This window comes from Electrona antarctica, assembly GCF_951216825.1.
Source record: "Electrona antarctica genome assembly, chromosome: 22".
NCBI classification, from domain to species: domain Eukaryota; kingdom Metazoa; phylum Chordata; class Actinopteri; order Myctophiformes; family Myctophidae; genus Electrona; species Electrona antarctica.
The window spans coordinates 4,821,205-4,838,102 of NC_136805.1; the positions used below are offsets into that span (position 1 = coordinate 4,821,205).

The window sequence follows — 16,898 nt, forward strand, 5'->3', positions numbered from 1 at the left end:
GTCTGCTAAATACCATAATTTTACATTGTGTGGGTTTGTCTCCCAGCAGTGCTTGTAATATACACTGTATAGGCTCCAGTAAGGCCTGCCACTAACCCAACATCCGGGGAATCCCTCCCAGGAGTCTCTTTTCGTCCTCCACTTCGCAGTTCCGTGGACCTCTAATATTAACCCCCAACTGACTGCCGAGTGTGACCGTGGACCAGGCCACTTCATGGAGCCCACCAGAAGTGTGACCGTGGACCCGGCCTCACAGTGCACGACCTGGACCAGATGTGGACCAGGCCCCTCCATGGAGCCCACCCTGTCTATCTCTCTTCTATTCTTTCTTCCTATTCCCCTCTACCCCCCCCTCTCCCCCGAGGCAGATGGCCGCCCACCCTAGAGTCGGGTTCCGCCTGACGTTTCTTCCTAAAGGGGAGTTTTTCGTTACCATTGTCGCAATATTGCTGCTCTGGGTGGATCTTTGTTGGCTGTAAAGTGTCTTGAGACAACTTGTTGTGATTTGACACTTTAATAAAATTGAATTGAATTGAATTGAAGGGTACCTACTGTAAAATAGGGACACACAGAAAATGTGTCTCATGGTCCAGCTTTGTTGACTTGGTTCCTGTTGTGAACGTCAGAACGTGTGACAAGGCTTTGCATCATCAAGAGTTCAGAGGTCAGACAGGGAGCAAAGTATTAACCCAGGGGTTAAAAAGAATACAATTCAAACCTTTTTTTTCTCCAGAAACCACACATGAACTACTGTAGCATCCTGGCCAAGAGATTTATTGGTGTAAAGGGGAAAAAGGAGGGGACTTGTGTAGGGCCTTGTGGGATTCCGGTCAACCAACATATAGGCTTCTCTACCTCTCTCTCTCTTTCTAGCTCTCTTTATGTCTCTCCTTATCCTTATCCCTACCCCCACCCTCCCTTTCCTGTAATTATCTTGCTGACTCAATATTCTCTGTGTGCGTGCGTGCGTGTGTGTGCGTGCGTGTGTGATTTATGATGATTTAATAACTGAAATAAAACTGTTGATGTTCTGATACAGACAATTGTTGTTAAAGCATGTGTTTAGTAGACCGTAAATAAGTTACAAGATTAGATTTAAGAGATTGTATTTGTCCTCATCACTCATGCGAGTTTATGCACAGTGACATGTTGATGTAACGTTTAGCTCCACGGACTGGGCTAACCTAACCTATTAATGACAACAGGCTGGACGTTTAGCTCCACGGACTGGGCTAACCTAACCTATTAATGAAACAACAGGCTGGAACAAAAGTGTTAAACAATGAATGAGAAATAACACATGGGAAAGTTTGTCAAACTAAATAGTAAATACGTGATGTGTGAGTAATATTTAACGACATTCAGATATAAATTCTGTCAGTCCTGCTAGTTTAATTGTTTCTCCAAATAGACTTTGTGGTTTTTCTTTTAGAAGGAAAGTGACGTCTGGCTGTTTTTGTTGGCAAATTTGGGGGGAAATTCACTTCTATCTATTACATTATGGGGAGTCTTGTATTTCTCTTATTTTTGAGTGGTGTAAACCACTCCTACGACTGGCTTTGTTAGTTTACGTGTCTGTCTGTCTGTCTGTCTGTCTGTCTGTCTGTCTGTTCGTACCAAAAAATGAGCATGGTTGCTACGGTCACCCAGTTCACCCGGGTGTGATTTCATTACGTCAGACATTACGTCAGACCACAGTTGATCAGTCTATATAAGACCTTACACCACTCAGTTCACACGGGTGTGATTTTTTAAGATGTGTGTTAGTTTACTTTCTTTCTTTCTTTCTTTCTTTCTTTCTTTCTAAACACACACAAACAATGTAGGTCATTTCCATGCCTTGGAATTGTGTGAGTCATCACTGTGTGTGTGTGTGTGTGTGTGTGTGTGTGTGTGTGTGTGTGTGTGTGTGTGTGTGTGTGTGTGTGTGTGTGTGTGTGTGTGTGTGTGTGTGTGTGTGTGTGTGTGTGTGTGTGTGTGTGTGTGTGTGTGTGTGTGTGTGTGTGTGTGTGTGTGTGCGTGCATACAGTCTGTCAGACAGTGTGTGTGTGTGGGAACCGCCACTGACTGGTTTTCTAACCGACAGGGGATTCCATGTGATTATTTCAAAGGCAGCTAGGAACACAGGCACACGCACGCACACACACACACACACATGGACACACGCACGCACGCACACAGTCGCACACACACACGCACATACAGTACATGCGTGCGCACGCATTCATGCAAGTATGAAAGAGTTTTCATTGATGGTGCCTTAAATAGGCACTGACACATTCCTCAGTCTCTCACACTCTCTCTCACACACACACACACACACACACGCACACGCTCACACACACACGCACATGCACGCACAGTCGCACACACATGCACACGCACACACACACACGCACACGCACACACACACACACAGAGCGTTTGACTCACGTGCGACTGAGGAATTGCCTAGAGGCTCCCTCCCAACACATACACAAACACACACCTTAAAAACGTTTCATATCCCCGGCCCACAAAATATAAGCATGCACAGGCGTGTCTGCACAAGAGGAAATCACACACACACACACACACACACACACACACACACACACACACACACACACACACACACACACAGTCACACACACACACACACACACACACACACACACACACACACACACACACTCTACAGGAAGGTAAATGTGACCGGCCTGCATGCCAGAAAAAAAACTAGGTTAACTCTGACATCATGTTTACTTGTTTTTATTAATAAAAACTGATTTAAAAAAAAAAAACCAAATACATAAATTATATAAATAAGAGGTCTCAAAATGGTTTTCTTTTAAGACAAAACAATTTCTTACATCATTATAAAAGGCATCATGAAAAGGAATCAATCGATTCTTCTATGATGACTACAGTTCAAGTTCAATTCAATGTCATGTCAATGTGTTGACAGTAATTTATTTTCGTTTTGTTTTTTCCAGAAGTTCATGAGCTCCATGGATAAACATCCCATGTAGGGCACTGATCCTCAACGTCAGGTCCGGGGTAACCTCACCTCACCAGGCTTTCCACCTCGGAGGAAAGCCTGGTCTCTGTTCCAAAAGTGCCGTGTGAACCGGTCTGGAACGGATGATATCGCTACGTCATGTCGTAGTATTGTTTTGTAGTCATCAGGCAAGAACAATCTTCCGGAACTTCCTTTTCCCTCAAACCGGAAGAATCTCTCGTAGCCTGTAGCTTTTATTGAGAAAAATCGGTTTGAGGGAAAAGGAAGTTCCGGAAGATCGATGACTACAAAACAGTACTACAACATGACGTAGCGATATCATCCACTCCCGACCGGTTCATAAACCCGAAATGGAATGGTGCCCAGGCTAGGTCCGGGGGCCACAAGGGGTCCAAACGAACCGACCCTTACGGGGTTTGTGCCTCTGATAGAACCAAAATGGACTGTTAACGGGTCCATTTGTATACATTTGGAGGGTTCATTGTTGAGAACCAATGCTGTGGGGTCACCCCCAGTGCACTCACACACTACTGCTGGTTTATATTCTAGACATCCAGTTGGATGTGCAATTATTGTATTACACCCTCGTCGATCCACACGTTGCAAAACAAACCGCTGTGCATCTACAACGTCAGCTTGTAGAACTGCTATTGCCTGCGCTGTCACAACCTGTGTAACCAGCCCATGTTTCCAGGTGTCATACAGTATGTAACAGACCTGTGGTTCTCAAACTTGTTTTTACATTTCAAGGACCCCCATTTTCTGCCTGAGGAAGGTCCCTAGTGACCGAAACGTTGCTTCATTAAATAAGACAATACTCTTGTGCCGAGCAGATACACAGTGTGCGGGTGTACCTTATTGCTTTCATCAAGGACCCCCGTTTTGACATGCAGCAGGCCACACAGGCACACACCCCAATTTCATACAAAAAAAAAGAAATCTCATCTCTGGGATCACAGTCTATACTATGAAATCCTAACTCAGAGAGTGTACAAGTGGAACCAAATGGACTCTTACGGGTCCATTTGTACACTGAGTTTACAGTCCCGGGCCGTAACTCTTCAAGGACCATGCAGCGGGGGTCCCCGGACACCAGTTTGAGAACCACCGTAATTGACAATTACCCTTTCACACAAGATTACAAATATTTTGAGGAGATTTTTGACACAACAGCGTACAAAAAAACATCAAGTACACCTTGTTTAAAAAACATCAATTGGTATAGGTCCAGCCTGGCTTAAATTAAAGGCTTATTCATCTTAAGATCAGCAACAACAAACTTTCTCAAATGTTTCTCTAGTTAGGACAGTATAAAAGGCATGCCTAACATGCAGCAGGCCTTCAGAAGCAAATATCTTTATAATGTTAAAAACACCGTTGTAGGTAACATCCCACACTTTGGTATTGACATATAATAACAATGAACAGACAGAGAGTTTTTTGAGGCCTTGAGGGATTTTTGTTCCTTGCAGAGCAAAAACGACGGGCAGATTTCTGTTAGTGCAGTCGAAGAGTTTCACTCCAAAAGGAGTTACAGCTGCCAGTCCAACCCTTTCAAAACCATCACTGGCCTTAGTTTAAATATAACACTTCTGGGGGTAATATTTCGCATTTAGAAATGGGATCATCGGCACCTTAAAACATAAATACACGATCACCCCGGCATACTGTACAGTAAATCCAGTTATAAGCCTTTTTGTTTTGCAGTGAAACTCTTCAGTTTAGGTTCAGTGTGTTAGCATATAGTGCAAGCTTTCTGGAATCCCCATAGAGACTGACTGAAGACATCCTCAGCAGGCCGCAGCTGTTGCTGGCATTACATTGTGCTCTATATAACTAAAGCCTTGGTTTATACTCGGTCGTGTGCAGTCAGTGTGTCTTGCGTTGTGAGCTTGTAGTTGTGCTATTTTGGTGCAAGACACTGCCGACACTCAACTAAGTATAAATCACCCTTAGATTGTGCTAGTGAAGTATACACTAAAACATGTTTTTAGTTCTGGACAGATTATTACCGAGCATAATGCTGTTAACCACATTAACCCTTGCGTCTCTATTTTGGGCTTGTCATCATGGTGGAATCCATTTTTTTATGGAAATGGCAACACATAGTCAATGTACAAACTCATAAGGTGTTGCATGTCGACACGTTGTGAGCTTGTAGATCGACAATTTTTTGTCACGCAACGACGCGTAGGGTGTATGTGATTAATTTGCATATTTAGCATTTATATAAGGTGAACAAAGGCTAAAGTTGGCGATATCACTTCAGCGAAATAATAGACAAATCGTGAAATAAATAAAATAAAATTTGAAATCTGTTTTTCACTTTGTCTGAGGAGCTTTTCGGACGTCTTCAGTGACTCGAGGAGGGTCCCTATAGCTGGGCCTCGTTTTGAGAACCATAATATCGTCAGTGCACATGGGTAGAGACAGTGCAGGTAGAAATGCCCATCCGCTACATTCCCTCAAAGCCCAAAATACATGTTATTTTAGCCGGCATATACCTGTAAATAAAATAATGCATTCTTGTTCCTTATGGCTAAAACAAGTGACTGTTCTGTTTTTTCTTTTCTTTTTGTTTTTTTAAAACCTCTGTTTGATGTAAACTAAAATCCTGTACCCCCTTCTCCCCTTTGCCTCTACAAAGAGAAAAAAACTAATTGGGGAAATGATCATGAAAAATGCTAAATATAGACAAATGATAAACAGAGAACAGGTATAGCACGCAGATATGACTTAAACCAGACAAAGATTCCTCCATATTTGGAGGGGTGTAATAATTCAAAGTTGAGACAAAGTACTTAAAAAGAGAAGAGGGGAAAAAAAGTCTAAGAATAAGTATAATAAAGACAAAATCACACAAGTAAGATAAACAAATTATATGAAGAACCAAGAAAAGGAATAGTTTCTGATAATTTCTCAAGTCGAGCGTTTCTCCCTCTCATTTAAAACAACTGAGAATATTCAAGTCAGGTAGTGTAATTGGAATTCTATCAGAGTTGTACGTTATCTTTAGTTAAAGCCTGCTGTGGGGTCGCTATCAGTAGCTACAACGTTTACGACAACAGTTTTTAAGCTCAGCATGATGGTGGATTCAAGAGTGCTTTAGTGAGAAAACGTGGTCTGAATAAAGCCCCCAAAATGCCAAAAAATAGCCAATCTATAACCTCACAACATGTTGTGTATGCAACACGTAAAGAACTTATACAGCTGCTATTTAATTTCTGGTGTGTGATGACGCTGTACAACAGAGCATAAATTCTCTTCCCCCCCCTTCACTCAATCCAAATCAGAAAAAAATAAAATTGTCTCTGTCTTTCCTAACACACTATCAGTTCTCAGTACAGTAGGTTGGAGATGTGCTTGCAGATGTGCTTCCAGATGTGCTTGCAGTCAAATATCTGTCAGTATATATTTTGATGTCAGAAAGCTACCTCCTTAACTGAAGAGTTAAGGAGGTAGAGGCAAAGAAGTGCCAGCTACAAATGATAACAATACTTTTTTTCTTTGATTATTTCTTTACCAGACAACGTTCAATCCCATGGCAACATCCTACATTATCCCTAAGAGTGGAATGAACAAACACACATGCCAAAAGTTTTACATTGTAAGGACACAGGAACAAGTGTTGACCTGTTCACTCACACTTGATCACTTTAAAATTCAATCTATAAATCTGCCTAAATGACAAGCTGTGCACACTAGAAGAGTCACGGGGCAGGACTGGGAAACTTTAATGGCTGCTGCTCAAAATGGCAGACTAGAGGGAAAAATGGGTCTGTCTCCGGCTCTGTAATCAACCAGGACTTAATCTAAGTAAGAGCTTCTCCTCTGTGGTATTGCTATCCTTCTAAGAGCTTCTCCTAGTATGTGTGTTCATCTAAAGAGCTTCTCCGGTATTTATATCCATAAGAGCTTCTGCTGGTGATTCTATTCATGAGAAGTGTGAGTGTGTTTCAACTTGATATAGCTCCTTTTTTTCTTCTGAAGTTGTGCATTGCCTTAAAAAATAAAATACAAATAACAGTACAAAAGACAGATCTTCAAATACAGACATACATTTTTTTGTTTCTCAAAAAGGATCTTGTCTTGACTTCATGAACTCACGCACAATAAAATAAACAATAAAATAAAAAACACACCTCTTGGTGAACGGTGGGCTGCGTTTGATTCACGGGTGCAAACTTCTAGTCTCCTATTGTACTCCACATTAGAACCGAAGAAGTCTTACAATTCAAGTCTTGACTTCACCACAAGTTCCGTTTCATTTTAGATCTGGAATGAATTTGATACAAATCCGTGTTCAGATTTATGCAGTATTTCTTAAATGTTGTAAGTTGTAACTTTGATGCTTTGTTTAGACAGTTGAGTGTTGTTGAGTAACAGGATATGAAGTGCAGTGAAGAGGGGAGATGTGAGGGAGTTGGATTCGAACCCGGGTCCCCGTGGCTCACAAGGAGCATGTGGTCAGTTCACTCCGTGTCTGAGCCAACAGGCGACTGACTGTTAAACAAAGCCTCCCGTGGACTTACACCCGTTTCCGGGAGTCTAGAGTCCAAACAAACAAACAAAAAACTGTATTCAGCGTTCCTGAATCCATTATATTCACCCTCTTGTTTCTACTGTATATACCAGAGTTCGTTTCTGTTTTCTGGGGAATCCAAACTAGAGAACCCGAGTCCAGGTTCCAAATTCCAGCATCCAGATTTGATAAACATGTGTGTCTTGCTTCGTGCTATTGTTGTGGTCTGAGAGTGCCTCGTGCCTCAGGCCACCGAAGCCACCATGTGCCTTGTGGTGGTGGTGGTGGCGGTGGCGTAGAGTACAGCAGGCTCCGGCATCACCGCCACAGCAACGGTGCACTCTATAAACTCCGTCTGGGAGACGACCTCTGGCTGCGGGGCAGACTCAGGCTTGGTGCAACAACCCTGCAGCGCGGAGGCGAAGAGGATGACACTGCCCAGCAGAACGCACACTCCACTGAGGTAGAACGCTACGTCGTAGGACTGGGTCATGTCGTAGAACCAGCCTTGGGGAGAAATGGGAGATTAAAGAAAACAAGAGTTAACTATGAAACGATGTGGATCTAGCTCAAGGGTAACCAAACCTTTCATGGCGGCCGCGCCCCCCCCAAAATAATCATATTTGAACTGGGGACCACCCTCCCCTGACAAGCAAGGAATTATAGGCATTACATTTAGTTTGACTCAGTTCCACAGATACATATTGTGGAACTAGTTAAACTACAAGCTGCGAGGTGTTGTGATAGATCGGCTATTTCCACAAGCCCAATGTTTGCCTCTTTCTTTCTGTACGTAATATTTGACAGTTTGGCCAGTACGTAATATTTGGCAAATTGGCCAATCTCATCACGTCTATGACGTATCTCAGCACGATCAAGTCAAAGGGTTTGTGACATTATCTCCAGACAGACTAACATGCAATCTTCTTTTTGTTTACATTTTCTGTTTGTTCCAAACTGAGCTCTCCACAATTTTTGAGAGACAAACGAACAAAGAAAAGCCATACCTTTGTTGCCACAAAGACAAAACAAGGTATATTATAAAGGTATGGTCAGACAAAACAAGGTATATTATAAAGGTATGGTCAGACAAAACAAGGTATATTATAAAGGTATGGTCAGACAAAACAAGGTATATTATAAAGGTATGGTCAGACAAAACAAGGTATATTATAAAGGTATGGTCAGACAAAAAAGGTATATTATAAAGGTATGGTCAGACAAAACAAGGTATATTATAAAAGGTATGGTCAGACAAAACATTTGAAAGCCGCAGTCAGTATGTTTCATGTCCTCCAGGTGGGACACGACATATAAACGTAGACGCCTCTTCCGGCTCTGAGGCGCGTGTCAAAATTGAAGGCACAAATTTTCCCGAGATTCCTTGCAAAGCATTTGCCTTCAATGAGCGGAAGCTTGTCAAGCTTGTCCACGTGCGTAACATAAGTCCCAGAAAAGACCAACAAAAGAACGTCGGTAACAAACTAAAACAACGCCCGGGACGGTTGTGAGTTGTGAAACATAAACGTTTTTTGGGGGGGAAAATAAAGGAAAAGATGCACAACGGAGACGGCCAAGCAGCTGCACGTGCGCGTTCACACACGAATGCCCGTTCTGTGGGTAGCGTGGGGGAGAATTCAATTGGCCCAGGGCTCCTCTTTTAGTCTTAATCCATCCCTGCTTAAGACCGGAGCATTCCATTCAGAAACACAGAGTGGTGCTGTGTGGTGCTGAGTTTTGGGGAAAAGTGGACCAGGGACAGGCTGTTCTTACTACTAGTATCTATAATCTGGTGTTATATTAACCCATTTGGGACTGACCAGATTCTACAAAATGTCTTCTAAATCATGACCTATGTTTCTATGTCAGTGATTCTCAAACATTTCCATGTCAAGGTCAGGACCCCCAAAAATATATATGTATTTGGCCGCCGACTCCCATCTCAAAATATGTTGTTCCAGGGACCACCCCCAGAAGCAACGATTTGATTAAAAACGTTCGCTCTGAAAGAATATATATTCAAAGCTTTGCACTACATTTTCACACATCAAAAATAGCAGACCTACAAGTTCATAGCGCGGCACTCGGTGCCGCGCTATGAGCTTGTAGATCTGCTATTTTTCAATAGCTAAAGCATAACACCAAAAGGGGTTCCCGCCTTGAACGGCTTAAAGTCTGGCTGCACCAAACACAATTTCCTAAACATGATTTCCAAGAAAAACAACCCAGCAGAAAGCACAAACACCAACCGGCTGAAAAACGTGGTTGGCTTCTTCTGCGGCCAATGTTCAAAGCCAGCAGTAATGAACTCACGAAGGCAAGGAATATTTTCTCTATAAACCCAACAATATTTGCAAAGTTGTGTGTGGCCAGCATTAACTGCTGCAACGGGGATTGCCAGAGCAATGAACCCCTTAGCATAGTTATATCTATCTATATCTGTATGACCATCATTATAGTTATATCATTATTATTTGAGCCACTAATCCTGGATTAGTGTTTAAGTGTCCTTGAGCAAGACACGACAAAACCGCTAACTGCCCTTGCGTGGTTTCCTCTGCTACTGGCAGTAATGTGTGAATTAAGTGATGCACATTGTAAAGTGCTTTGGAGATAAAGGTGCTATAGAAATGCCCAATTTACAGAACTCTAAGGGCCCTATTTTGCCATAATGACTGACCATTAGGCATTTTTGAGTGGTGTAAACCACTCCTACAACTGGCTTTGTTAGTCTGTGCAGAAAAAATGAGCATGGTTGCTATGTTCACCCTGTTCACCCGGGTGTGATTTCATTACGTCAGACATGATTTCATTACGTCAGACAGGCTATATAAGACCTTACACCACTCAGTTCACACGGGTGTGATTTTTTATTTTAAAATAGTGAAAATAGCTGATCTACAGCAACACGTGAGCTTGTAGATAGGTTATTTATTTTCACTATTTTAAAACGTTTTTCCAAATAATAAAATATGCCTAATAAGATCAGCCATAAGGCATCGCACAAAATAGGGCCCATTGTTCTACTGTTACACAGCTACATATATTACCATAAGGTTACATAAATCTATGACTGTCTCTTACCCAGGTTGAATTATACATGAGTCTATGACTGTTGCCATAGTTACGAGGTCATTGTTCTTACCTACGACAGGGGGTCCCAGCATGATCCCGAAGCCTCCGAAGAACATGAGGATGCCGTGAGCCTCTGTCAGCCGCTCCATGCCCACCAGCTGGGTGGTGACGTAGGACGTCAGCGACCAGTTACCTGACAGGAAACCCAGGGCTGTGCACAGCATCTGGAGACCCAAATATGTCCTGGAAGGAAGAGTGGAATGAATGGACAAGCCAAGGGGATATTAGGTACGTATCACATGACCCATGAAGACCTGAGGCCGATTCTACAAATGTCCGACAGTTTTCTGAAGAAAAAGAAACACCCGTGTGAAGTGAGGGGTGCTCTTATCACCGTACATCATCATGACGTAACATGTCGATTTGCTCGTCCACATATAATGTAAATTCTCCATTCATTGTCAATAGCATTTAATGTTCGTGTTAGGACAAAAATCTACACTAGAGCTGAATATAGGAGGGGGTAGCGCCCCTCAAAAAACAAAAAAACTATGTTGCTATTATCAGTGGTGGTCAAACATCAGTGGTTTCATGTGAAGGACACCCAGAATTATATGTAGACCCCCATCTCAAAATAATTTGTTCCAGGGACCCCCAGACAAAATGAACATTATATACAGTAGCAATAGTATAGGATGAAATTTATCAGAAGCATCAATGAGTCTAGATATATATGTGAGATTTTAACAACAACCAATATATTTTAAGTTCACGGACTAAGAAGTAATGCTCCAAAACTAATTCTGGGTCCTAGCTAGCATCAAAGTTATGTTGTACATTTCCAAGTGTGGAACAGACAACCGATGATAATAGTGAGAAAGGAAATCAACCAGGTGCTCAGTGGAGGTACAAAAGTTAAAAAGGTAAAGTTGGTGCTTCAAGGATCAAAGGGACTATAGAACAAGAAAGAGGGGCGATCCGAGCACTCACTTTTATAGCTTTTTTGATGCTCGGATGTGATAGAAAAAAAGATCGGAGTGATCTTGTGATAATAATAGTGTTTAGAGAAGTTGTCAAAAACAATATAGTGGAAAGATACTAGTAAAAGGTTATATGAAAAAAGCCTAATCAAAAATCTTACACAATATGACATTAATAAATAATTTAAGCTAAAATGGATTTACTTGGTAATGGGGATGAGCAGCAGGCCCAGGCCACTGCCGGCGAGGGTGAACGCATAGAGGTAAACACTGTTGATGCGGGGCAGGTCGGCCAGCATCCCCAGCGCCATCTTCCCCGCGCCGGCCGAGATGGCCGTGAGGGACACCAGGGGCACCGCCGCCACCCCGTCCGACAGCCCCTCGCTCTGCGCCACGTCCTCCATGAACAGCAGTGGAGGGAAGGCACCTGGACGAGGAGAGCGGAGAGGAGAAGGAGGAGGAGGAGAGGAAGAAGGTAGGTGGAGAGGAGTGTGGAGAGGAGAGGAGGAGGAGAGGGAGAGGAGTGTGGAGAGGAGGAGAGGTGGAAGTAGTAGGTAGTTTATTCATCCTCACTTGGCATTGTGGGGGGAAGGACCTGTGTGGTGGGAGAGGGAGGGGGGGGGAGGGAGTGTCAGTAGAGTAGAGCTTTGAACAAACACTTCGTACAACACACGGTCCATGCTTATATAAATACGGCCTCATGTTCAGCGCAAATGCAACAATGCACAATGAACTGTTTATGGATTGGAGAGAGAAATAAAATCTCACGACTGAACATTTTTAGTTGTGAAACCAATCAGAAACCCCGCACACAAACAACACACATACCATCGTTCCCTAAACAATATGTAGAATTGTCACGTGATCATTCCAAAGCTTGGGTCTTCTTGTTCTACATACAGCCAACCAGTTGAAGATATTATACAGATTGAGAGGCTTTAAACTTGTGTTCTATTACTAGTTTGCTCACTTCAAATACTCTTTAGTCTTCAAATAACCAAAAGCACATGTTGTGACTTGTGAAGCTTGTAAATGTACAGTATTTGAGATTTTTACTGTATTTTCGGCATGCGATCCATACAAGACATGCTGGCCTCTAATTCTATGGCATCCAAATGACTGGAATCGGCCGCGGCGACTGAGAACTGTAATGACTGGAATCGGCCGTGGCGACTGAGAACTGTAATGACTGGAATCGGCCGTGGCGACTGAGAACTGTAATGACTGGAATCGGCCGTGGCGACTGAGAACTGTAATGACTGGAATCGGCCGTGGCGACTGAGAACTGTAATGACTGGAATCGGCCGTGGCGACTGAGAACTGTAATGACTGGAATCGGCCGCGGCGACTGAGAACTGTAATGACTGGAATCGGCCGTGGCGACTGAGAACTGTAATGACTGGAATCGGCCGTGGCGACTGAGAACTGTAATCCATGTTGTTTCGTTAATAGGCAGTTACATTCTGTAAACAATAAATCCGGAAATCTGTCTGTCTGAGTCTCTATCGGCTTTGAGAAATTTGGGATTGGTGAAACACAGCCAATATGTGGAGATCCCCGAACTCTCCCGAGTTGGTGCTCATAAGATGACTGACATCATAGAATGGCCTGCAAGTACTCTGACAGTAATGGGTACTGCACTAAGTACTCTGCTAACAGGTACTACTACTGCACTAGTTTTCGTATTAACCACGTAAACCCCTGGCCTGTACTGTAGTCTAAAAGCCCTAACCACACCAAAGGGTCACCATGCAACTCCTTGGGTCCAAACGGTTGCAAGGAGTTAGCGCTAAAACCGTCTCGACCCTTTGGTGTGGTTTGGGCCATTGAATTCCATGCGTTGAATCACTAGGGACGACACACGTCGACATGCAACAGGACACATCACACCGCAGGGACAACGCTAAAGCCGTCTCAACCCTTTGGTGTGGTTTGGGGCCATTGAATTCCATGTGTTGAATCACTAGGGACGACGCGCGTCAACGTGCAACAGGACATATCACACCGCAGGGACAACGCTAAAACCGTCTCGACCCTTTGGTGTGGTTTGGGCCATTGAATTCCATGCATTGAATCACTAGGGACGACGCGCGTCGACATGCAAACAGGACATATCACACCGCAGGGACAAAGCTAAAACTGTCTCGACCCTTTGGTGTGGTTTGGGCCATTGAATTCCATGCGTTGAAGGGACGACGTGCGTCAACGCGCGCCAACGTGCAACAGGACATATCACACCGCAGGGACAACGCTAAAGCCGTCTCGACCCTTTGGTGTGGTAAGGGCTTCAGAGAACTGGACATTGAGTTACAACTGTAACTGACCAGTCTTTCCCCGTCTACACCCAAATCTCTTCGTCAGAAATAGCTACAACTGCATGTTTTGCCTAAGCTTCCCTCCAGAATAATGGAGGCTGGGGTTCAAGTGGTTTAAAATAACAGCGCTGCCCAGAACATTCTGACCCTCGTGAACTTCCTGTTTGAAACCGTTGCCATGGAAAGCACCGTGAGCTGCTGAGAACAGTGTGCTGACAGGATGCTGACATGGGGTTTTTCTCCTAGCAACGTGTATAACCCACTTAGGCCTGACGTCGACATTTTAAAAAGATGTTTCTGTATCAGTGGTGCTCAATATTTCATGTCAAGAACCCCAAAGATGACATGTAATTGGCCACCAACCCCCATCTGAAAATATGTTGTTCCAGGAACCCCTCAGAAGCAAAGATTTGAGTTAAAAACGTTGGCTCTGAAAGAATATATATTCAAAGATCTGTGCCGCATTCTTACGATTTTTCAAAAATAGCAGACCTACATGTACAAGCTCGTAGCTTGTAGATCTGCTATTTTTCAATAGCTAAAGTATAGCATAATGCTTAGTTAAAACACCAAAAGGGGTTCCCGTCCAGAATGGGATAAAGTGTGTAATATACTACAGATCACTGTTTCTCAACTTCAGGTCCGCGGACCACCAAATGGACCCTTATGGGTCTGCAACTCTGAGAGTTAAACGATCACTGAATACTTTTTTTTAATTATTGGGGTCCCAGAGATAAAATAATAGGAATGATAGCTGAATCAAATAGGAAAAATGTAGCAGAGCCTGAACTCCAAGACAAAATATTATATTCTCACTGCTATAGATTACAGATAATTAAATATAGAGTACATAGGCCAGACAGACTGACCCTTATTGATTTCACCTGTTCAGTCATGAAAGGCAGATAACGTTTTGAAGAGTTGGCTCACAAAAGAATGTCAAATTGGAACGTACTGTCAATTGGAACATACTGTCAATTGGAACACTGTCAATTGGAACGTACTGTCAATTGGGACATACTGTCAATTGGGACATACTGTCAATTGGAACATACTGCCAATTGGAACGTACTGTCAACATACTGTCAATTGGAACATACTGTTAATTGGAACGTACTGTCAATTGAAACGTACTGTCAATTGGAACGTACTGTCAATTGAAACGTACTGTCAATTGGAACGTACTGTCAATTGGAACGTACTGTCAATTGGAACATACTGTCAATTGGAACATACTGTCAATTGAAACGTACTGTCAATTGGAACGTACTGTCAATTGGAACATACTGTCAATTGGAACATAGCGTGGAACATAATGTTCAAACCAAACCACAAACATTGGGGAGGAGACTCACCGAGACTGAACAGGAAGAGAGAGATGCACAGAGACATGAAGACTCTGTCCTGAAACAGAGACATTGTAGAAGAACAACACCTACAGAGGAGAAACAGAGAGGGAGAGAAAAGAAGTGAGATGGGAGAGAAATACAATATTTTATAATCTTCAGTCTGTTAAATATTAAAACTGAACGACTTTGTGTTGTTTGTCCAAAGATAACAATGATAACGCAAGTATGAATGTTTGTGTGTGCATGTGTGTGTTTAGTGGCTGTGTGTGTGTGCGTGCACTCACGTGGAGTAATCTCTCAGTCTGTTCTTAATAATTTTGACCAGCGCCGAGCAGCTAAACATGCCCCCCCTCTTCTCAATGGCCAGCTCCTTGGTTTCTATGACGATCACGAGGTCCTTGGCCAACAGGGGCTTCTCGTTGGGCGACAACGGGGCATCCGGGGACACTTTGATTGGCTCCTGGAACGCGTGGGCCTTCTGGTACAGCTGCCCCTTGGCCGCCCGTTCCAAAATGGCAGCCCGCTGCTTGAGGTAGTACTTGGGCGGGGTCAGGGGTCGCATGGGGCCGGCACAGGCGATGATGTTGAGCGCCAGCGCTCCGACGATGAGCAGGCAGCCGTCGAGACCGAACAGGTCGATGAGCTCGGCCTTCGCCGTGGCGTAAACAAAGCCGCCCACGCTGCCACCTGGGAGACGACACGTTGGGTTGTGTCAGGTTAAAACGTTGACACATTGGGTTACATCATGTTTTGTGTTGACGCCCTAAGGGTGTGTTCGTGCTATCCACCTTTTATGAAGAAAAAGCACTTCCCCGAAAGCTTTTTCTGCTCAAAGTAAACAGAGTAAAAAGGGAGGGGATGGATACATTGGTTGCAGAAGTTAGGGTGTGTTCGCGCTATCTGCCTTTTATGAAGAAAGAGCACTTCCTCGAAAGCTTTTACTGCTCAAAAAGAGAAAAAATAAGGGAGGGACAGAGAGATTTACAGTAACTGACTATGGAAAGTACATGTTTTTAAACTATAGCTATAGATAAGAAATTACGCAAGATTGAGCAACTGCGTGGCTTATTTCTTGTACAGAAGCTTTAGAGACAAGCTATCAGAGACACACACCGAGTGTGTCTGTTTATCCTCCTCCCCTGGTGTTGGTAGCTAACACTAACAGGTGTTTGTATGTGGTGAGTGATCATGGAAGATCATGTGAACGTGGGCTACGTACCTGTGGTGACGATTCCCAAGGCTAGGCCTCTCCTCTTGTCAAAGTAGAGACAGGTGATAGTGAGGGTAGCGGAATACACCAGACCACAGCCGATACCTGGGAAAACACACAAGCATTAATAATATATAATGATCAAAGGGTTCTTGTCTTGCTTTGGATAACAACTTTAGCCCTTTATCTTAGTTGACCGGGGTCTCCCAGGGCTAGATCCGCTAGTATTTCTCTCTACACTAAACCTCTTCTATGAAAATAGCATTTCCCCCACAATAGGGATGCTAGGGTTCAAGTGGATAACGTCTCTCGGAATGCCAAGTTGTAAACTACAATTTCCTTTTCCTGACACAAACAAGCATAACTGACTCGCTTTGTTTTGCTCTAAAGACAAGTCGTAAGAGGAAGGAAGAGAAGTAGAAGAAGAAGTAGAAGAGGAGAGGAGA

At 43.4% G+C, this 16,898-nt stretch overlaps 1 protein-coding gene across 1 annotated transcript in view; it reads right to left on the reverse strand.

The window, feature by feature from the left end:
- Window positions 1–2,960: 2,960 nt before the first annotated feature.
- Window positions 2,961–16,898, reverse strand: part of LOC306915813 (monocarboxylate transporter 9-like) — a 16,482-nt gene continuing 2,544 nt past the window's right edge. Inside the window, exons 3-8 of the mRNA XM_079493448.1 lie at window positions 16,462–16,557; window positions 15,527–15,929; window positions 15,249–15,328; window positions 11,783–12,005; window positions 10,669–10,841; window positions 2,961–8,030 (exon numbers count right to left, since the gene is read on the reverse strand). Coding sequence (XP_079349574.1) covers window positions 7,768–8,030; window positions 10,669–10,841; window positions 11,783–12,005; window positions 15,249–15,328; window positions 15,527–15,929; window positions 16,462–16,557 — 1,238 coding nt within the window. The 3' untranslated portion in view covers window positions 2,961–7,767. The remainder of the gene's footprint in view (window positions 8,031–10,668; window positions 10,842–11,782; window positions 12,006–15,248; window positions 15,329–15,526; window positions 15,930–16,461; window positions 16,558–16,898) is intronic.